General features: G+C 45.8%; 1 protein-coding gene across 1 annotated transcript; it reads left to right on the forward strand.

The window, feature by feature from the left end:
• The first annotated feature begins 3,991 nt into the window (after positions 1–3,991).
• GHITM (growth hormone inducible transmembrane protein) lies at positions 3,992–20,756 on the forward strand. The gene is made up of 9 exons (XM_081953554.1): positions 3,992–4,129; positions 8,797–8,961; positions 10,895–10,994; positions 11,770–11,881; positions 13,298–13,439; positions 15,511–15,619; positions 16,687–16,875; positions 17,707–17,884; positions 19,799–20,756. Exons 2-9 carry the CDS (start codon positions 8,830–8,832, stop codon positions 19,881–19,883), a joined length of 1,047 nt encoding a protein of 348 aa, XP_081809680.1. The 5' UTR covers positions 3,992–4,129; positions 8,797–8,829; the 3' UTR covers positions 19,884–20,756.
• The last annotated feature ends 1,966 nt before the right edge of the window (positions 20,757–22,722 follow it).

Below are 22,722 nucleotides of genomic sequence, written 5' to 3' on the forward strand. Positions count from 1 at the left end.
TTTTTCTTCTTTTCTTGCTGCTTTTCTTTTCCCTGTGCCAGCCGCTCCCTTCCTCATTTGTCTATTGACTGTAGTGCCCAGGATCCTCTTTAATAGAAGGGGAGAATTTAGCAACTGGACTCACACCTGCCATTGTAAAAAGGGCCCAATCTTTACACAGGAGAATGATAAGGGAAGGTTTTTTGACACAGGAGCACACTTGAGCATCCCCCCACCCCACCCCAATCTCTGCCCGTTAGTGGCAGAGCAACTTCTCCCCTCACTGGGTGTTAGCCAAGGGGAAGCAGCCAGAGCAGGGAGTGGCGAGGAAGCCTTGTGCAATAGTGCACGGTCCACACAGGTGAGCAGGGACATTACGTTATGTGGGTCGGCACTCGAGTTCGTGTGATAGCGCGCACGTATGTGCTTTTGGCACCTGAGGCGAAAAAGGTTCGCCATCACTGCCTTATAGGATGCCGACATTGTCAATTTATAATTTTTCCCCATACTTTTTCCCAGTGCTCCAATTCAATATTATACCCGAGGTTTTTAGCCCAAATTATCAGTTTCCTCACTGTTTCCTCCTCCATTTTGAATTTTAAGAGACAATTGTATGTTTTTGTAATCATTTTTTCTTCTGTTCCTGTTACTATTTTGTCCAATTCTTGTTGTTCGTTTTGAAATCCGTACTGTTCTAAGTCCTTTTTGTATCTTGTTTGAATATGTAGGTATGGCCACCAGCCGAATTTTCTTTTGATTTTCATCCATATTTCTATAAGGCCCCTCTTACCTGATGTCTCTGGAAGTATTTATGGGCTTTACTCTTTCCCTCCCAGATAAAAGTATGCCATCCCAGCAGTAAATCATGACCCTCTATCGTCAATATTCTTTTATTTTGAAGTTACTGGTGCTGCCTGATAGTATAGCTCCCAATCTGGGAGGCCAAATCCTCCTTTGATTCTAGAGTCCTTCTTGTAATTTTAATTTTATCCTCGCTTTTTCCCCCAGCCAAATAAATTTTAAAATTATTTTATTTAGTTCTATGAAAAAAAATCCCTAATTTTACTGGTACAGTTTGGAATAGAAATAAAAATTTGGGTAGGATATTCATTTTTATGGTCGCAATTCTTCCAATCATTGTAATTTAGCCCAATTTTCCAAGTCCTTTCGTATTTGTTGTAATAATTTTGAATAATTGTCTTCTTTTATGATAGAGCATTTAACCATTAGCCAGATTCCAAGATATTTTACCTTTTTAACTATTTGCATTTCCAATACTCTAATTCCTCATTTTGCCTTTGTGTAAGATTTTTAGTAATTACCTTTGTCTTATTTTTATTTATTTTTAAGCCTGCAACTTTACCAAATTCCTCTACTTCTTGAATTAATATTTTCCATTTCAAGGGGTTCTTCTATTATAAAAACCATATTGTCCACAAATGCCTGAATGTAGTATTCTTTTTTTAATTTTTAACCCTTTTATTTCTTCTTTTTCCCTAATCCGTTAGTGAAACCTCCAATGAAAGACTAAATAGAAGAGGCAATAGTGGAGATCCTTGTCTGACCCCTTTATTTATATTGACTTTGTCTGTTAGATCTCTATTTACCATTATTTTAGCCATCTGGTTTGAATATATTGCCTTAATCATTCTAATAATTTTTTCTCCAAATTTCATAATGGCTAATCGTGTGATAAGAAACTGCCAATTTAAATTATCAAAAACTTTTTGCATGTCTACCAATACTAATGCTAATTGTTTTTCTGGATGAGCTTCATAGTATTATGAATACATTCATTATAATTCTTGTATTATTTCTTCATTGTCTCTTGGGTAGGAATCCATTTTGATCCGAATGAATAATTTTATTTAATATTTTTAAGTCTTTCCACAATGATCATTATAAATATTTTATAGTCAGCATTTAGCAGTGAGATTGGCCTATAGTTATGGATCAACTGATTGTCTGTTTCTTCTTTTGGAATTAATGTTATAAATGCCAGAGGCCATGAACTGTTCTAGTACTTCGTTGTACAGTTCTAACATGATTAACTCAAAGGTTTCTTGAAATTTTTAATATATCTCTGCGGGAATCCCATCTGATCCTAGTGATTTTTTTTTTGTTTCTTAATTGCCTCCTTTATCTCTGTTAGAATTATTTTCTCATTTAGCATTTCTCTTGCTTCTTCTGAAATACTTGGTAGGTTTCTCTCTCATAAATAATTTTGGATTTCTTTTTTTTGAGATGTTTTCCTGACTGTATAGAGTTTGAAAAAAGTTTTGGATTTTTTTTCTTCTGTCTTATGGAACAAATTCCCATGTTCGTCTTGTAATTGCTGTATTAGCTTTTGGTTTTTTCTTTCTTCAATTTGTGGGTCAGCCATCTACCTGGTTTATTTGCCAGAGTTGTTAAGTGAATCACTGCAGTTGTTAAGTTAGTAACCCTGCCATTAAGTGAATCCGGCTTCCCCTTTGACTTTGCTTATCAGGTCACAAAAGTGAATCACATGATCTCAGGACACTGCAACCGTCATAAATATGAGTCAGTTGCCAAGCATCTGAATTTTGATCACATGACCAGGGGAATGCTGCTTTGGTCGTAAGTTTGAAAAAGAGTCATAAGGCACAGCAATTTTATCTTACAACATCAAGTTTGAAACCAATCATCTTCCAATCTGTTTTGGATTGAATTTCTAGATTTCCAGCTGGTTCTGGATTTCTGGACAGAATTTCATATTATGCTAGTAGACGTGAATATGGAACATTCTCCGCTAGAAGAGGATATTAAGATAAAATGCAGAGGCAGCGTCATTGTATTGGGTTTCTTCAAATGCACGAATCATTTGGTGATTTGAACCCCTCCATCGTTCAGAGTCCAAAGAGACCATCTTTATTGAGGTTTTTGGTCTTGGTTGTTTATTAGAAAACAAAACATTGCATTTCTAGAGCAACAGTAGAATCAACTTCATTTAACGTCAAGGTCCAGCGTAAGATGATCTGGGTCAAAGTCATCAATCATACAGACGGAGCAGAAAAATGCAACTTATATGAAATAGATTGTTTTGTGTGATCATTTCTTGTCATTGTGTTTTAGCCATGCAACCCCTGAAAGAAGTTTCTCTTTGATGAGCCTCAACAAAACAAAACTACGAAATGGAACGCAACAAGGATAGGAGTCCTTCCGGCATATATAATTTTAATAATAATTGTTTTAGGTATTGATTAACTACTTTATTAACTAGCTTTGCCGTAGGCCGCCCAGAGTCACTTGCTTTGCGAGATTCAGAGATGTAGCTTTGCGAGCTATATAAATTTGACCAATACATAACTATAGCCAGAAACAAGACCTACCGTACAATCCTTTTGAGCCAATCTTAGGTTGACTCTCTTTAAATCAGATATGGGCAAGGAGGTCAATACCAAGCATGAGGGCAGCCTCGTCTGAAATTTCCTAACATCCACGCTTAATACACGCAGCAGCCGCAGAATCTGTTTGCATCACAATTTCTCTGGAGATTTTTGGCCTGAATTTTGGGACTGAAAAAAACCAGAATCCGGGCTTCTGCCCATCCTGCCTGGTGCTTGCCTTCCATCTAGTGGCCGAGGCCATGTTTACAGCTGAGCGTCTGATCAGCCTAATTCAATCCAGGCATTAATTAATTAAATGCATGTCATTAATTGCTTTACTTAAGGCTCTTTTTCGTCCTCTCTCTTTCGCAGCCCATCAGATGCACTCCTCGCGAGCAGGGGGTCGGCTACAAGTAAACCGATTTGCGACCGTGTCTAAGCCGCAGAAGGAATCCCAATGGACCGCGGCCGTGCCCGTGCCCGACATGGCAGACGGCTCTTCGGCTGCCCGCTGCAAACATGGCCGCCCTCTCTCGACTTTCCTCCCTTCCAAGCGAGTGGGACTCTCCCCAAAACTTCCGCCCGGCGGCGGCCATTTGGCGAGTGCCTTCGGAAGAAGCGTCCTTTTGCCGTCACTCAAGATGGCCGCAGACGCCTCGCCGACCCACTCGGGGGCGGGGAGGTCAGACCACGTGAATCAGAGAAACCAATGGCAGGGCGGGAAGGGCGGACCGCCCTCTCCTGGCAAGGACGTCACTTCCTGAAGGCAGCTGCGCCATCGGGAGAAGGACGAGCGGCGGGAGGTGAGTCGGTAGCGCCGGCGAGGACAGCGCTTCTCCGGCCTTGGGAAGCTCCTGGGGCCTCTCCTTTCCGCCCCGCCGGAGGGAGGAATGGCGGCGGCCCTCCCTGGCAGAGCTGACTCTGTGGAGGGGGGGAGGTGTCTGCCTGCCTGGGCCTAAATTCCCCCGGGACCCCCAGGGGACTTCTCTATGCTGGAGGAGGGGGTTGGGCGGGGAGACCTCCTTTCTCAGGCTGGCCCACCTGGCAGGACTGCTGTGGCTGGAAGGGCAGCCATGAGGAGCCCTCGGAGGGGGGGGGCAGGAATACATGGTGGCTGCTGCCTCAGTTTCCCCTGCATGAAGACCCCGCCCTCTCCTCCGGCCCCTCGGGCTTCGCCTGGGGAAACTGAGACAGGAGGGCATCGCTGGGCAGCCCCTGGGCAGCCTCCACCCCCTTCGGTGGGCCTGAGAGCGGGAGGGGTGCAGAGAGGGTGGGATGGATGGCCTCTCAGGATCCCTGCCAGGCTGCTTTGCCACTGTGAGGCGGATCCCCAGAGCCTCCCCTGCACTTCATGGGCATTTCTCCCCCCCCCTCCTCCTCCTGCACGTGGCTCTGAGGGGGAAGAGATTTGGTGAATTGGGTGGATGGGAGACCACCATGAGATCATCTGGTGCCGGAAGACTTTGACCAAGGATGACTCAGCCTGGATGGCGGGGGGGTGGGGTGGGGAGGCGAAGGGACGCTTTATGTCCTAACTGAAACTTTTTTCTCTTCCATCCTTTTCTGTGCTATGAAGCTCCAGTCTTTATTTGCTCACCTGGGGGAGAGTCGCCCGTCTTAAAATGACTGAGTGGCTTTCAACTCACAAAATGGCATCAGTTCATATGGGAAGGGAACTTAACCAAAACTGATGCGAGGACAGTTGTGTGTGCAATCCTGACAAACTGGTGTAAAAGCTTTAGGGACCCTTTTAATTACTTAAACTGTATTTCACTCTGGAAAGACCCCACTCTTCCACCCTCCAGGAACCGGGGACTATTAACATCTATCCCACTATCCCTCTTCACTGCCATCTGATGGGGATTTTATCCTGGCTTTCCCCTGATTTAATGTTTTCTCTATTTTTCTGTCCACACGCTCTGCAGCCATGTGTGAGCTGATGCTTTATTTAAACTTATATCTGTGTTTGTGAGCTATTGATATACAGTCAGGTCCAGAAATATTGGGACATCGACACAAGTTTAACATCTTTGGCTCTATATACCACCATGATGGAGTTGGAATGAAGCAAGCACTATGTCCTTTAACTGCAGACTGTCGGCTTTAATTTGTGGGTATGTACATCCAACTCAGGTGAACGTGTAGGACTTACAGCAGTTTGCATATGTGCCTCCCACTTGTTAAGGGACCAAAAGTAATGGGACAATTGGCTTCTCAGCTGTTCCATGGCCAGGTGTATGATATTCCCTCATTACCCCAATTACAATGTGTAGATAAAAGGCCCAGAGTTCATTTCAAGTGTGCTATTTGCAATCTGTTGCTGTCAACTCTCAAGATGAGATCCAAAGAGCTGTCACTATCAGTGAAGCAAGCCATCATTAGGCTGAAGAAACAAAACAAACCTATCAGAGAGATAGCAAGAACATTAGGCGTGGCCAAAACAACTGTTTGGAACATTCTCAAAAAGAAGGAATGAGCTCAGCAACACCAAAAGACCCGGGAGACCACAGAAAACAACTGTGGTGGATGACCGAACAATTCTTTCCCTGGTGAAGAAAACACCCTTCACAACAGTTGGCCAGATCAAGAACACTCTCCAGGAGGTAGGTGTATGTGTGTCAAAGTCAACAATCAAGAGAAGACTTCACCAGAGTGAATAGAGAGGGTTCACCACAAGATGTAAGCCATTGGTGAGCCTCAAAAACAGGAAGGCTAGATTAGAGTTTGCCAAACAACATCTAACAAAGCCTTCACAGTTCTGGAACAAGATCCTATGGACAGATGAGACCAACTTGTACCAGAGTGATGGGAAGAGAAGAATATGGAGAAGGAAAGGAACTGCTCATGATCCTAAGCATACCACCTCATCAATGAAGCATGGTGGTGGCAGTGTCATGGCGTGGGCATGTATGGCTGCCAATGGAACTGGTTCTCTTGTATTTATTGATGATGTGACTGTTGACAAAAGCAGCAGGATGAATTCTGAAGTGCTTCGGGCAATATTATCTGCTCACATTCAGCCAAATGCTGCAGAACTCATTGGACGGCGCTTCACAGTGCAGATGGACAATGACCCAAAGCATACTGCAAAAGCAACCAAAGAGTTTTTGAAGGGACAGAAGTGAAATGTTGTGCAATGGTCAAGTCAATCACCTGACCTGAATCCCATTGAGCATGGATTTCACTTGCTGAAGACAGAACTGAAGGGAAAATGCCCCAAGAACAAGCAGGAACTGAAGAAAGTAGAGGCCTGGCAGAGCATCTCCAGGGATGAAACCCAGTGTCTGGTGATGTCTATGCGTTCCAGACTTCAGGCTGTGATTGACTGCAAAGGATTTGCAACCAAGTATTAAGAAGGGAAAGTTTGATTTATGATTATTATTCTGTCCCATTACTTTTGGTCCCTTAACAAGTGGGAGGCACATATGCAAACTGCTGTAAGTCCTACACCGTTCACCTGAGTTTGATGTACACACCCTCGAATTAAAGCTGACAGTCTGCAGTTAAAGCACATTGTGTTTGTTTCATTCCAACTCCATTGTGGTGGTGTATAGAGCCAAAGATGTTAGAATTGTGTCAATGTCAATATTTCTGGACCTGACTTTAAATACAGAAAGCAGGCTAGTTGCAGCAATACCCTTTCCTATCATGATGGATGGATGTGAGAGTTGGACACTAAGAAGGGCTGATCCTAGAAGAGCGGATGCCTTTGAAGCGTGGTGCTGGCATAAATGATTGTGCATACCGGCTTGGCACGAGAGGCGGCATGTGAGTGGTAGGCACATGCATGTGTGCCCAGCTCCATTGATGTGAGCGGCGGGCACTCCCTCCCTCCCTCCAATTGCCGAATTGAGCCTTGTGCAGGAGTGGAGGGTGCTTGCACGAGTGCATGAAGCTCCCCTCGTGAGCAGAGAGCGCTTGTGCTTGCCCATGAAGCTCCGCTCACACCCTTCACTTGCACAAATGGAACTTTGCACACACTCTTGCCAACCCAGTTTTGAACAGGCCGCGGCCTGGTGGCTGGGGACCCCTGATGTATCAGTTACTGGACAGCCCATATAATGTATTGTGTTAGTGTTCTGTGTCAGTGATTGCATGACTTTAGGTATGCTAAATAAACAACCAGGCAGCAATCCAGCAATTTTGTTATTTATTTAAAAAAAGAATGGATGATTCTGTTTAAAAAACTCTTATGGAATATTAACCATCATAAGGGCAGCACTTTGACCTTCCTCCTGAGTTTCCTTGCCTGTTGCAATAATTGACATTTTAAGGCGAAGAGACTGGGCACATGCCTGCACACACACACAAGACATTACTCTTTGTGACATCATCCAGCTTTTACTCAGCACTTACCAGTTTGCTGTTAAGGACTGATATTGCATGAAATGTTTAATCTCTTGCCTTCTTCCACGGGCAGCTGTGCCTTTTCTTTCAAAAAGTCCAGAAGAATTAGAAGTCGACTCTTGAGACAAAAAGACCCCATGGTCTCTGTCTTGGGCATCCCGCTTTTTTTAAAAAATGGATTATTAATGTGGCCTCATACATTCCTGCTTGGGTGTAAGTGACATAAAACTAAAGCTTGAAAAGAGAATATTGTTCTACGTTTGCCTAGCAGCGAGTGGACGACATTTAAAACCAAATTATTACTGAATACTTTATTTACAAAACAGTGCTACAGAGTTGTTCAAATGGCATATTCGGCTAGTTCTTGTTCAGGAATTATATCCTATATCTCCCTCTGACAGGAGGATTCATTTTATCTCAGTTACTACTGAGGCTCTGGGTAATGTTATCTGTAAGAGGCATTCATATTTCTGTTCTTTCTGTTAAAAGGTTGCAGTTCTACAACATTGCAGGCATTGGGGCATCTAGATGGTTGTTGATTTTCTCCATTTAATGTGAAATGTGTGCTCTGCTAATATCTTTCCAGCTGGATTTTATTTAAAGCTCTATTGGGGACCGATTGTTACTTCTCAGTGAGTGAATCCTAAGCCACTTAGATTCAGTGCTCTGCTATATGTCTCATATTCTAAGAACCAACTGGAAGACATATTTTGTCCAGCCTTAGGCAGTCTTGAAAAGCTAAGGTGGATTGGATCTGGTTTGTAATTGAATGGGAGATTAGTAGGAAATCCTTGGGCAAGGAGCTGCAAAACAATCTTCCGGGGAAAATTTATGTCCTGGGCATGAGGTCCACAGGGGTCGAGTATCCCAGAGTTTTCCAGTGTGGTCCTGGTACCCTTTACATCAGGGGTATCCAACCTTTTGGCCACTTTAAGACTTGTGGACTTAACTCCCAGGTCTTAAAGCGGCCAAGATTGGAGACCCTTGTTTCGCATCATCACACTGTCTACTGCAACCTCTGATTGCCTGCAACTAAAATTGTGTTGTTGTGTAGCTTTGCTTTGCCGAAGTTTCTCCTGCTTTTCTGGATCAGTGAGCACTGACTTCTTTCCTGTTGTTGCAGGCAGCTGTTGTCATTGACTTGGTTCCCGCAGCCATGCTGGCAGCACGATTGGTGTGCCTTCGGGCTCTCCCCGGCAGCAGTCTGCACTCTGCCATCGCTCAGATTTCGCCCACTGTGAGAAATTCCTCCCTCAAGACCAAACAATGGCTCACGCAGCCTTACCAGGTGTGTCTCCCCAAAATCTCATCCTTCCTTTATTGTTTTCCAATTGGTTTCTATGCACGAGTCCTCAGTGGACTTGTGGAACTTGGCTGAGCTTGAAACAGCTAAGCAGGGTCGGCCTGGGAGAGAATTTGGAAGAGAGACCACCAGGAAGTCTACCCTGGAAGCTAGAAAAAGCAAAAAAAGAAGAGGTTGGAAGGTGTTGATGACCTAACTTCCATTCTGTGCTCCAAAGCAGGGCCCACACGTCTCCATATAGACATTAGGAGGTGAACTTGGTCCAAGGAAGTCTTTGCTCTTTCTTTCTTTCTTTCTTTCTTTCTTTCTTTCTTTCTTTCTTTCTTTCTTTCTTTCTTTCTTTCTTTCACATTTATTCAGCTCATTAGTCACCCCTTGGTGTGAACAACTACATACATGGTGTATGTATTTCAATTTAAAAAGGCAGACCAAGGCTCTGAGTCATAACTGGAAGCCTGGCAGGATCAATTGGCCAGCGTGGACTTGGGCGGGGGGGGGGGGGGGATGTCTCTCTGAAATGCAGCAGAAAGAAAGGGCGGGGCAGGTGGTTTGGGGGGTTTGGACTTAATAGAAATGTAGCTTTTTGCAATGTCAGAGGCTCTTCTGTGCTTTGGGGCTCACATGCTCTGCCTTTGATACTTTAAACATAACCACTTTAATCCCAGTTTAATGCCCCAGGGGGCTGTAGTAGGTTTCAAAGGGAACATCTAAAAAGCCACACACAGCAGGCACTATAAATTCCATGCACGCAACAGCCCATGCTTTGCTAGAGAGAAGTTCCCAGATGATGGGCTCCAGCACCAGTCCAAACGCTCGGAAGACAAAACCTCCATTCTCGTTGACCGACCCATGTTGGATCCTGCGACATAATCCTGGGACACGTAGATTCACCTTCATTCGTGAAAGCCTTCTGCCTCTCCTGGTTTGAGAAAGAAAAGGGGCGAAACACTAAATCAAGGTTTGCGCGGGCTCACGTAGGAGCCATGATGGGTCCAGCCAAGAGCCTCTGAAATCCACTAGCGACGTAGGAGGGGCCCTTAATCAGGATGTGAGCCGTGGTCTTCCTTTCGCTCGCCCACCACACGTGGGTGGAGACATGGAGCTCTGCTCTGCCTTGAACTCTCATTGACGTGGAACTCATTTCCTGGGGTGCCACCAGATGGATGCTTGCACAGGGCTGACTCTCCAGACCTCTTGTCTTTCAGGCGGCGAGAGGGGAGAAGCATCATGTCTGCGTCTCGCCTATCCCGGCAGACAGACATTTGCATTGAAGGGGGGGAGGAGATGGGAACGTAAAGGGGGGGGGAGGGAGGGAGGGAAGCTCCAGCCAGCCAAGGTCATTAACCCACCTGCAGAGCTGGGAACCCAGCACCTGTTTCCTGACCAAGAGACGAGCACCTGGTTGGGCCTCTGCGGATGGGATGGCTCGGCTGAGGGCACTTTCCTCTGTGTCGTCTACAGGGAGAAACCTCCCAGTCGGCTGAGGCTTTCTCGCTAGCCTGTTAAGCTCCAGGGAAGGCCACTCTTGGCAAAACCAAATGGCCCTTCCTTTGCTCCATGACTGGAGAGGGGCCGAGGGAGGCTCCGTGCTTCCCCTTGTCAGCTCCTCAAAAGGGATTGTGAGTGTTCGCAGGGGCTGAAAAAGGTACTAGATTTAACTTCCTTGATCATCCAAGTTGCAAAGCCTGGTTTCAAAATTTAATATGATTTAGTTCCTCCGGAATCTGTGGGTTTTGTGTGGCCCCAAGTAGGAGAGTTGTCAGGGATGCCGGTCAGAACATCCCTCTTGGCAAATGAGCCTCAGCCTGATTTCATTTTCCATCAGGGAAAGTAGGAGGCACGGCTCTCGTGTAGCTCTTCCTTCGGGAATTCCTCTAGAATTTACCTTTCCTGCCCGTTCTGTTGTTTTGAACCTTAGGGATATTCCTCCAGGGTTCGGACAGGGATACGCCAAAGGAAAACTGGTCAAGGAGTGAAAGAAGCAGCTTTTGAACCCTCGATGGAAACGGTCTTTAAAAGTAGGTGCCCATCTATGTCCGGGGGGGGGGGGGGGGGGGCTTAACTGCCAGAGTCAGGGCCGGCAGAAGCCAGTGGAGTCCTGTGTTTTTCCACCCTACTTGTTCTAAGTCCTGATTTAAAAGATGTCCACTGTGCAAACAAAGCATGCCATCCGATTGCTGCTTAAACTCTAGACTTCTTGGGCAGGATTCAACTCTGAACCAAGCAAAGGTACTTTGATCCTGGCATGGGCACCCTTCTTTTCCTCCTTAGAGGAGCACACAGTCCTTTCATGAGGTGTGTCAAACACACACAGAAACCTTTGGTCTTTACTAAATGTAAAATTGGCCCTGTGCAGGCCACCTTTAGGGCCGTGATGGCGAACCTATGGCACGCAGAGCCCTCTCTGTGGGCACACACACCATTGCTAGCTGTGCTTCTGGTTTCAGCATGCACATGGGCATCAGCCAGTTGGTCTTCGTGGGCACCGGAAAATGGCCTGGAAGCAGCCTGAAAAATGGTCAAACACCAGGCCTTTTCCTGGCTCTTTTCCGGGCTAAAAATAACCTGAAAACAGCCCCCAAAATGGCAAAAAAACAGGCATGTGCCCGATGGCCAGCTGGTCTTCAGGTTTCCAGTGCTCCGGCACGCACACATGCATGCGCATGCATGGACATTCTGATTTGGGCACATGGTGCCAAAAAGGTTCGCCATCACTGCTTTAGGGAATCGTCTTGGTGCAACCCTTTCTCAAGGAGAGAAACTCCAGTTAATTGCTCTTTTCTCTTTTATCAGTTCACCAGGCAGGACGATGGATCGTGGCCGGGGGCGCTGCTGTCGGTCTCGGTGCTCTCTGTTATTATGGGTTGGGCATGTCCAATGAAATCGGCGCCCTGGAAAAAGCTTTGTAAGCAGTTTATTTCTAATAGGAACCATCTCTGGCCGTACCGGCCTTCGGGAACCTCAGCGGATATGGAGCTATTTAGTGATCCAACAGCTATGTATATGTATATATCCAAGTCCACAAGGGAGAAAACATGGCATATTCATCTTGCAATTAAAGTAATTACAGTAAAATCAATGTATGGATAGTTCTGAGCACACGCTGGAGAAATGTAGTGGAAGGTGATTTGCGATTCAGACCCTAGCAATAATCTATTTTTAAAGATTCACTTAAATTACTTCAGGGGGGGGAGAACACTTCACAAAGCTGTGTAGTGATTTAATCATCATGCCAAGAACTGGGTTTGCTGAGTGGAAAAACCTTGGCAAAAATAAATAAACAAATCTTGATAAAGAGAGCCCTGGCTTGTTTGAAGCTTTCTTGTTTGTTTTGGTTTAGCATATAATGAATGAAAATCCCGAAGGGGCTTTTTCAAAAGGCAACTGAAAACGTTTTGCTTCTCATCCAAGAAGCTTCTGGAGGAACTGAAGAAGCTTCTTGGATGAGAAATGACACGTTTTCAAGGAAAAAACCAAGAAAGTCCAGCTGCCTTTTGAAAAAGCACCTTTGGGACAACCATGAGCTGGAGGACTGAGAATCTCCCTAGACATATGAACAGGGGGTCCTTGTTGAGCGCAAGGGTTGCCATATTCTTCCAAAGGGACTTCCCTTGACTTTTGTGACATCCTAGATTTACCTCAGAAAGATTGAAACCCAGAAAACAGGCTGCAGAAGTTAGAACTTGTGGGTCTTACTGTAATAACACAAATTTGCTTGTAAGAATATTTCAAATGTATTTTATTTTATTGTTTTGCAAAATTTACGGCATCTTTCCACTTGAATGGAGAGCCTCTGTCTACTTGGAAGGCAGTTCGGAGGGAAGAGGCGGTCTTCAGCCCCAAACTGAGAATCTCTGCAATTGCTTTTAAAAAGAGGCATTTCAGGAGGCTCATGCACAAAATGCCTCTCCATGCATGCGTGATGAACTCACATAGTTATTTTGGACCTTTGCTGGAGCGGGGTGGGTGGGGGGGTGGCTGTGTACTTACAGCCCTTAGGGCACAGCCAAGGGCAGCTTTCGTGGACCTAAAGAAAGAGGCGGTTGCTTTAATGATGAAAGAGGAAATGGCATTCCAGTGGGCTCTGTTTTGAAGGGTTTGCATAACCCTGGCATGGTCCCTCGTTGGATTTGAGTCCCAGCACGTGGCTACAGATAGTCCTTGACTTACAGCACTTTGTCTAGTGACTGTTTGGAGTCAGTTGTAAGTCAAGGACTACCTATATGCAACAAGACCGATACGCCATCAGAAAAGGACGGAGGTTCTTGCCCTATCTGTGTAGAGGGAGGCTTACCCTACTTTTTTTCTGTGGTTTTTCCAGGATTTGGCCCCAGTATGTGAAGGACCGGATTCGTTCCACTTACATGTACTTTGCCGGAAGTGTGGGCTTGACTGCCTTGTCTGCAGTGGCCGTCAGCAGAACTCCTGCCATGATGGGGCTGATGATGAAGGGCTCCTGGCTGGTAAGGCTTCCTCTCTCTGCCCTGTGGGGGAGGGGACGGAAGGACACACACCTGACTTATGGGTGCAGATGAGGTGAAACTTGTCTTAGTGCCAATAGCTGCAAGAGGGATCTAGACAATCGCTTAAATATGAGCCAACAGTCAGTAGCAGCCTTAAAAACCCAACGTAATCCTGTTACGCTGTTACCTTCCCACCAATGCAATCCTAGGCTGCATTAACAGAGGGATAGAATCAACATCATGTGAACTTCTAGTGCCACTTTACAAAACCTTAGTGAGACCATGCTTGGAAATGCTGCATCCATTTCTGGGCACCACAATACAAAAAAAAATGTTGAGACTCTGGAAAGTGCAGAGAAGAGCAACAACGATGATTAAAGGCCAGGAGGCTAAAACATACGAAGAACAGTTGCGGGAACTGGGTATGACTAGCTTAAGGAAAAGGAGGACTAGGGGAGATATGATAGCAGTCTTCTAATAATTGAGAGGCTCTTACATAGACGAAGGGGTCAAATTGTTTCCCAAAACACTAAAAGGCAAAATGAGAAACAATGGATGGAAATTGATCAAAGAGAGAAGCAACCTAGAACTTAGAAATTTCCTAACTAGGTGTGCCCTTTTGCTTGCAGCCAGGCAACAGAAGTTGTGATGGTAAAGTGGGAGTGGGGGTGGGACCATTTGTTTACATTTACTTATTTTTGCCTATTTATTGTAATATTGTTGTGCCACCTATCTCTCCTGCAAGGAGACTACACAGCTGCAGTTTATAGAATAGGTAGAAAAAAATCATTAGAATATTCTGCTTAGCTTAGCTGTCGTTTAATCACTTGTTTAGCAATACCTCCAGCAAGGATGATGTTTAGGAAAGAAACACAATCAAACCTCAACTTTTTATTTTTACCTAATAAGATAAACTAGCCATTTCTAGAACAAAAAACCTATCTCATCAGTAAAAAAACCCAAAAATCAAAGTTTCATTTTTGTCTACCTTTGTCTAGCACAAAAGAAGTGCTTTCCAAGTAGAAACAAAAGTAATTGTGGTTCCCTCCCCCCTTTTAATCAAAGCATTCAATTTGCTCATCTCTGCTACCCCTGTCAACCTTTGCAGCTGTTCATCCATTGTGGGAATAAAAGTTGGAATCCTTTCCCTCCTTTATTTTTCATTTGCTTTTGTATTTTTGTATTTCATATTATAAACTAATAAAAACTGTAAACATGGAAGGAAATGGATTAGAAATACCAGACCTGTTTTTTTAATGCTCTTGGCCCTATTTGGCGATCCATCTGTGTCCACAAGAGGGCATGGTAGTTAATTCTAACTGTCATAGTTTCTTTCAATAAATACACATGTTTTTCTGCAATGAAGAGAACACCCAGTCCTGGGGCTCCTAAGCCTTTACTCGAAGTAAGTAGCGTATCCCAAACGGAAATGGGTGCCCCACTTAGTTTCAAAAGAGGGTTTATATCCCTAGAAGCAGTAGATGCCTAAACTCTTCAAAAGTTCAGGAATAACCCAGTCTTTCTCCTATCCCATTTTATGATACAAGGGACATGATGAGTCTGCATTGAATAAGTGCAGTATTTAATAAAGGAGGCTAATTTTAGATTTCTATCTAAAATTATTGTGTATGTCTGGGAGAGACACTAGGCTGGAGACACCAGACCAGAATATCAGAGTTGGAAGGGACCTTGGAGGTCTTCTAATCCAACCCCCTCCTCAAGCAGGAGACCCTCTACCATTCCAGACAAGTGACCATCCAGTCTCTTCTTAAAAGTCTCCAGTGTTGGAGCCCCCACAACTTCTGAAGGGAAGCCATTCCACTGGTTGATTGCTCCCACTCTTGGTAAATTCCTCCTTAGTTCCAGGTTGCTTCTCTTCTTGGTTAGTTTCCATCCATTGTTCTTGTCTTGTGGGGGCAAGTGGGAAATTATTTGGGATGTTCACACTTGAGGTCATGTTCATAGAAAACGCCCCAAAAGCACAGCATAAGAGGCAAGAGTGGCTGGCAAATCGTTGATCCAAACAAAGCGCCTCTTGTTGGCCTTCATGAATGCCATGTGTTGTTTGTAGGCCATCGGTGCCACCTTTGCAGTGATGATTGGAGCTGGCATGTTGGTTCGATCCATAGATTATGAAGAGAGTCCAATCCCCAAACACCTGGCATGGATGCTACACGCAGGTACTTGCCTTTCTGTTTTTTTAAAAACACGCTGACCGCCTAATGCAATGCATTTTGGGAAAATCCCTGCCAGATGCTTTCCTGTATTTTGCCTTTTTAAAGATTTTTTCTGCAGAAGGATCTCATCAAACCTAGCTTATTGAGTTATCAGCTTTGGAAGCTAAGAAATGGGTGTGTGGGTGGAACGGCCTGGAGTCATGGTGTCCCATTGTGTTCAAGGAAAAGTATACCCATCACCTGAACCTCATTTGTCTAGTATAATTGGTAGCTGAGCTGTATAATTTTAGCACCTTGCATTAGAAGTATTTCTGCACACTCTGCCGTATGGTGTATGGATGACCTACAGTAGAAGAAAAATTAAAGGGGGGGGGAGTTTGAAACATGGTGGAAATGGTGGTTTTGAGACTGAATGTTGGATTTAAACCTACAACCACACACATTCCCAATGCCACAAGAGGCATTTTCTAAGGAGCTTCTCCATCATTCAGGCCACGGTTGTCCCAAAGGTACTATTTTTTCAAGAGGCAACTGGACTTTCTGGTTTTTCTTTGAAGACCTTTCGCTTCTCTTCTGAAGAAGAAGCTGCTTGGATGAGAAGCAAAACATTTTGAAGGAAAAACCAGAAAGTCCAGTTGCCTCTTGAAGAAAGCCCCTGCGGTACTTTCATTCATTACCTGCCAAACCAAAACAAACAAACGAATGATTCCCCACCATCCAGTCAGAGCTCAAGAAGCTGCTTGGATGAGAAGCAAAACGTCTTCAAAGAAAAACCAGAAAGTCCAGTTGCCTCTTGAAAAAGCAGCTATTCCTGGGAATATTCTTGTATTCTTTTCTTGTATTAACTTTTTCCCAGAAGAGGAAGGAATGTCTCAGGTTAGATGAAAATTGATGGGCCCCTGTGACAGTCAGGGTTAGGATGCAGGGTCCATTTAGTTTAATACTTTTAAAGAAATCACAATAAAATAATACATGAGTTGAATAAACAAAGCTGCAAGGAGTCAAGATTTCCCCCCCCCCCTTTCCTGCCAAATTCCCACTGGCATCTCTCTCTCTCTCTCTTTGCACAGGCATTATGGGTGCCGTGGTGGCTCCTCTGACTCTCCTTGGCGGCCCCCTCCTCATACGAGCTGCTTGGTACACGGCCGGCATCGTGGGGGGCCTCTCCGCCGTGGCCATGTGCGCCCCCAGTGAGAAGTTTCTGAACATGGGAGCCCCGCTGGGTGTGGGCCTGGGGCTGGTGCTTGTTTCCTCCGTGGGTAAGTGGGTCGGCTCCCCCGAGAGGGGGGGGCAAAGGGCCCTAGGTGCTCCTGGGTCTGGCGGTGGATCAGATGTGCTGTCGGTTCTGAAAACATTTGAGTGTACAGGTAGTCCTTGGCTTATGACCCCAGTTGGGGCCAGAACCTCCCTTGCTAAGCAAGGCACTTATTAAGTTAGTCAGATCTGGAGCGGGGAGGTGTCCTGATCTTTTCTGTCATGGGTGTTCAGTGAATCCCACCGCTTCTCCCCTCAACTTTGCTTGTCAGAATCCAGCTGGGGAAAGAATAAATGGAGATCACATTGCAATGATAGACAAGTAGTCCTCAGCTTACAACAGTTCATTTAGTGACTGTTCGAAGTTGCGGTGGCACTGCAGTGAGAGTTACGGCCCTTTTTCCGCATGACTGTCCATGGTCACCTTTCATCAGAATTGAGATGCTTGGCAACTGGCATGTACTTGTGACTGTTGCAGCCTCCCCCGGGGTCACCAGATCCCCTTTGGCAACCTTCCGACAAGCAAAGTCAGTGGGGCAGCCAGAATCACTTAACAACCAGGGTACTTCACTTAATAGCTGCAAGGATTCATTCAAGAATTGTGGCAAGAAAAGTTGTAAAAACGGCAAAATTAACAGATGACTCCTTTAGCAACAGAAATGTTGGACTCCATTGTGGTCATAAGTCAGGGACTACCAGTAATTAGCTTCAGGGGCAGCCAGAGATCCTGCTGAAGTAACTTGCATGGCATCATTACTACCATTTTGTGGGGTGGGGGGTGGAAAAGGTGGGTCCCCTACTGACTGTTCTGCCCTTGGGGCCTGCTTGTCTTCCAGGATCCATGTTCCTGCCTCCAACTTCCATCTTGGGTGCCGGCATGTACTCAGTGGCTGTTTATGGGGGGTTGGTGCTTTTTAGCCTGTTCCTGCTTAACGACACCCAGCAAGTTATCAAACGTGCGGAGAGTCAACCATACCTGGTGGTCGGAGTGCGGAAATATGATCCTATCAACGCGTAAGTGTTGCTGCTCGATGGATGCAACGTTAGTCGAGCCCCAGCTGAGGATAATGCGGAGCCTGAGGAGAGAGCCACAGCTAGTAAATGGCATGCCATCTTGCTGATGCTGATGCTGATAATAATAACCACAATATAACTCCCATTAAAAACACAGCCTTGGGCACTCAAAAACCTTGCTTGCCCCTATCTTGGATTGGTCATTGAAAACAGGAAGTTTGAAATCTCTTTTCTGGGCATATGACCAGGTATACAGAAAGAGCTGGAAGGGACCTGGGAGGTCTTCTAGTCCTACCCCCTGCTGAAGCAGGAGACCCTATGGCAGCGATGCCGAACCTTTTTTGGCTCGCGTGCCATAAGTGGGAGGAGCGCGGGGGGGGTAGTGTGCGGGCATGCCGCACCCATAATGCAATGTGCAACACACCCCAGTGCGCTGCAGCACTACAGGCGCGACCCCCCATTTTTTGCATGCTTTTTTTGCCCTCCCCAGGCTCCAGAGGCTTTATAGGAGCCTGGGGAGGGCAAAAACAGCCTCCCCTGGAAGCCCTCCGGAGGCTTCAGAGACCTTCCCTGAAGCCTCCGGAGCAGTCAAAACGAACCTCGGTTTGCTCGGAGGGTGGTTTTGAGCACTCCGAAGGCTTTAGGGACCTTCAGGATCCTTCCCTGAAGCCTCCGGAGCATTCAAAACGAACCTCTGAGCAAATCGGAAGTCCATTCCTGAACTTCCGGTTTGCCCATAGGGCCTTTTTTTTGCGCTCCAGAGGCTTCAGGGAAGCTCATGAAGCCTCCGGGGGGGTGGGGTGAGGGAGGCTCTTTTCGCCCTCCCCAAGCTCCTATAAAGCCTCTGGAGCCTGGGGAGGGCGAAAAATGGCTTTTAAAATCAGTTGGCCAGCGCGCACATGCGTGCTGGTCAGCTGACAGGGCAGCGCCTCGCATGCCCTGACAAATGGCTCCGTGTGCCACCTGTGGCACGCGGCCATAGGTTCACCATCACTTCCCTATGCCATTATCAGACAAAATAGCTGTCCAGTCTTTTCTTCAAAACCTCCAGTGATGGAGCGCCCAGAACCTCTGGAGGGAAGCTGCTCCACTGGTTAATGGTTCTCACTGTCAGGAAATTTCTCTTTCGTTCTAGGTAGCTTCTCGTTTCGTTTCCATCCACTGTTTCTTGCCTTCTGAGGCTTCACTCTGAACTCCTTTGCATTTCAGCCTGATTAAATAAGGCCTTCCTGGATACTTTTTAATAGGATTGTACAATACATGTTACTCTAAACTGTTTTCAGCGTAAACATCCTATTTCAAATGTAAATCGGTCATTGTCCAAAGGGGAGGGGGGTCATAGGTTCTTCCACATCATAGCATTTCTGCATAGGAGGGGGCAGAATTTTCTTTCAAAGTTTTGAGAAGTTTCTTGCTTCGTAAAAGCATGAGGTAAACCTCCTGCCTGCCTATTAATGATTGTTATTAATGTATTAATAATTGCATCTTAATGATTGTTCAAAAGTCAGCCTTTTATTGCTTAAAATTTAAATTCAACTCAAACCCAGCAGATTCTGTCTTTAAAGAGCTCAAAGCTCAATATGGACTGTTAAATTGACGGTTTGTAGCAATGTTTCTCAAACTTGGCAATTGGAAGATGTGTGCATGTCAGCTGGGGAATTCTGGGAGTTGAAGTCCACATATATTCAAGCTGCCTTGATTGAGAATAGTAATTTTCAAGTAGGTTTTTCAGAGCTGAAAGAAAACATATGGGCAAGTCAGCTAGTAAAAATAATATTGAGGAGTATGTTGACTTTATTTGCGAAAGAGCAGTTAAGTGGCTTTAGTTGAAAGAATACAAAACAGTCCAACACTCAAATAAATGTTTTATGGCTGAATTCTCTCCAAGGAATCTCCTTGTATTCTCCTTTCCAGGTGCATGGGCATCTATATGGACACCCTCAACATCTTCATCAGAGTGGCTACCATGCTTGCAGGCGGTGGCGGCAGGAAGAAGTAGATGCAGCTGCACTGATGGGTCACCAGTCAGTTTTTCTGCTTAGTGCAAACTCGAATAAAATGTTCGTTGCGTCCAAGCAACTTTCATGTAGAAGTTTGACATTCTAAGCCCTCGGTCTCAAAATTCTTCTTGGTCAGCATGACTTAGGTCTTGGTTTCCAGTTGTAATTTGTAAAGCATCCAGTGGTAACTGGTTTGCACGTGCCACTCAAATCACTTTACTCGGGTTGGAGAGGTTTTTGAAATGGAAGAGAAGTTCATATCAGTAGATTATATCTCTAGCAGTTGCTAAGTTCGCTTCTCCTTTCCAAAGGGGACTCCCTGCCACTCTGCTCAGGCCTTGAAGACCATTTATACTCTTTAGCAAGAGCTGAATTCAGCTGTGGATTCAGAAACTACAAAAATATTATTTCAATGGAAAATCAGGGAGCTACCCAAGCATCATTGCTACCTGTAATTGGCTTCTTTTGGAAGAGGCCTCGTGGTGGGAATAGGATGTAGCGAAGGAGGAGGGTGGAAGCAGAGCAAAGCGTTATTCTGTCCGGGGCTACATTCTGCCCCAAAGTCCGGATGGACCCTCATCTTCAGCCACGTTTTTTCTCAAAATCCTCCGCCTCTGGCTGGTCCTTCCTTTTGACAACTGGATAGGGATTTCTGAAAGAATATTAAGCAGGACTCTTTATTTAATTCCAGAATTGTAGGCTTGGAAAAAATAATTGTACGTAAATCTACAAGGGAGAAAATGAATACAAAATGATGTGAAGCTCCCAGCTTCTGTAATGCTCTCGTTTCTTTCACAGATAACAGCAATTCTGTGGTGTATAGTGTCAATCTATGCTATCGGGTATTACTAAATAAAGTCCTTGCACAACAATTTGTGAGTCTTGTTGCCTTTGTCATCTCACTCTAGAGCACATCTTCTTTTGAGATCCATTGGGAGGGGGACACAGCATCCGAAATTATCCACCGACATGGTCACAATAGTAGATGCAAGGTTAGAAAATATTGCCCTGTCTACACTGTAATTAATTTATAGATGTGATACTACTAAATGGGCCACAGTGAGCTCTAGATCTAACCAGACCTGAGTGTGATAGTCTCGCTCTCTCTGATAAAATTTCCATGGCCATTTGAATCGGATGATTTAAGTTGGCTTACAAAGCGAGCGGTCTCCAAATGGAATCAACAACGGGACCTCCCTCCCTCCATTGTGGAAGCAGGATTTGTGTCTTGGCCCTTCTGACACACCACAAAATGGCTGGTGGGTGTGGTTTTGCTGTCTTGCTATAAAGAAAATAATAGCCTACAGTTAAGACAGCAATGCAAGAGTTCAGGAATAGGAATGCAGCTTGACCCAAAATATATGTTGCTAAGTGAGACATTGATTTCTCCTGTGCGCTGCTTGGGGAATCCAAGCATGGGTTAACTTTGTCCATTAGCCTAGAGACTGAGTTATGTAAATTAGATGACCACGCCTCCTCTGCCTGGAAGATTCAGTTTTTTAACTCAGTCCAGCCTGAACAGACGTACTTCTAATCATCTCTAGACTAATTGACAAGGTAATAAGAAATTTCTGGATTCCTCCATGCCTGGGATTTTTTTTTTCTTGGACCTTTTAGCAATAAAAATAGAACGGGGCGTGCAAACGGCAGCCCAGCGCAAGGCGCTCATCTTCTAATCTCACCAGCAAGGTTTCACAGCAAAGAAACGCTGTTCATCCCTCCGGCTGTACTGAAGGCTGGTTCGCCGCCTCTTTAGCCGCATTGCTGCGCCCAGGGGTCGGTTCGCCGCCCCGCGCCGCGTTGTTATGGGAGCGATCCGCTTTGTGAAACAAGAGCTTTCTCCCGGGCCCGTTGTCATCGTTGCCTGCCGAACTTCGCTGTTCTCCGCTCCTGCTTGCAGGGCGCTGCAGTTCAAGCCGCGTATTTGAAAGTCCCGCCTAAATAGCGGGTGCCATTTTGTTTGCCTTCTTCACGCGCTTTTACAGGGGGAAGGAAGGCGGAGCCTCCTTTCCCGCCTAATCAGCAACGCTGCGTCAACTGCTCTCTCGCATTTTATCTCACTTGCCTGGTTCGCTCGGCTAGAGATAGATCGTTACAGCTGCTTCTCAGTGCTACAGTTTGCCTTCGCTAAAGGTTTTTGTGAGGAGATTGAGCCTTTTCATTTCATCCGGCTTTAGTATGGCAGAATCCACTATTCCGGGAGGTATTGTAAACACCACCAATGTGGCCCAACCTGAATCCAAGGCGGATGTTCCCTCGAGGGTGGGTAGAGCCACAACCAGGGCCTCCACCCATGCTTCCCGGGCTTCATCTGCGGCCCCAGACAGGGCCTATAGGCACAGGGACAAACCCAGGGCAACATCTAAGGCCCCCAGGGTGGCCAATACCTCGCCTCCGGTGCTAGTCCCTCAGGGGCCTACCTCACGCTCCCCCCTGCATCATCCTGGCAATCAGGGCTGGTTTCCGGATCTCCCCTTACCCCAGGCCCTGGCATCTGAGGAGGGGGAATTAGGGGGCCATTCTCCCCCGATTTTATCAGACGTGTGCATGGCTTCGGCCCATGATCCACCCAGCGCTGGGCCTTCTGCAACCTTTACACCCACGGCTGCAGGCCTCAGACCTGTGGAGGCCCAAGAACTGGGCCTTCCCCCAGATTTGTACCGCATGATTTCTGAAGCTATTTCAAAAGGTGTGGATGCAGAGTTGCATCGTAGAACCAACACCCCCAGGGTTCCAATAGCGCCTAGGGATTCTTCTACCTCCCAGGCCCAACCCTCCTCGCCTTTACCCTCAGACTACAGTGAGGAATCGGCCTTGGTGGAGGAGGGTGAGGTGTTG

This window comes from Natrix helvetica, assembly GCF_964273705.1.
Source record: "Natrix helvetica genome assembly, chromosome: 5".
Classification (NCBI taxonomy): domain Eukaryota; kingdom Metazoa; phylum Chordata; class Lepidosauria; order Squamata; family Natricidae; genus Natrix; species Natrix helvetica.

Bases quoted from the DNA above. Each gene is read 5' to 3' on its own strand.
- GHITM (XM_081953554.1), top strand. From the start codon at position 8,830: ATGCTGGCAGCACGATTGGTGTGCCTTCGGGCTCTCCCCGGCAGCAGT. The intron at 8,962-10,894 runs GTGTGTCTCCCC...TTTGAACCTTAG, and splicing joins GGCTCACGCAGCCTTACCAG to GGATATTCCTCCAGGGTTCG. The intron at 13,440-15,510 runs GTAAGGCTTCCT...TGTTGTTTGTAG, and splicing joins TGATGAAGGGCTCCTGGCTG to GCCATCGGTGCCACCTTTGC.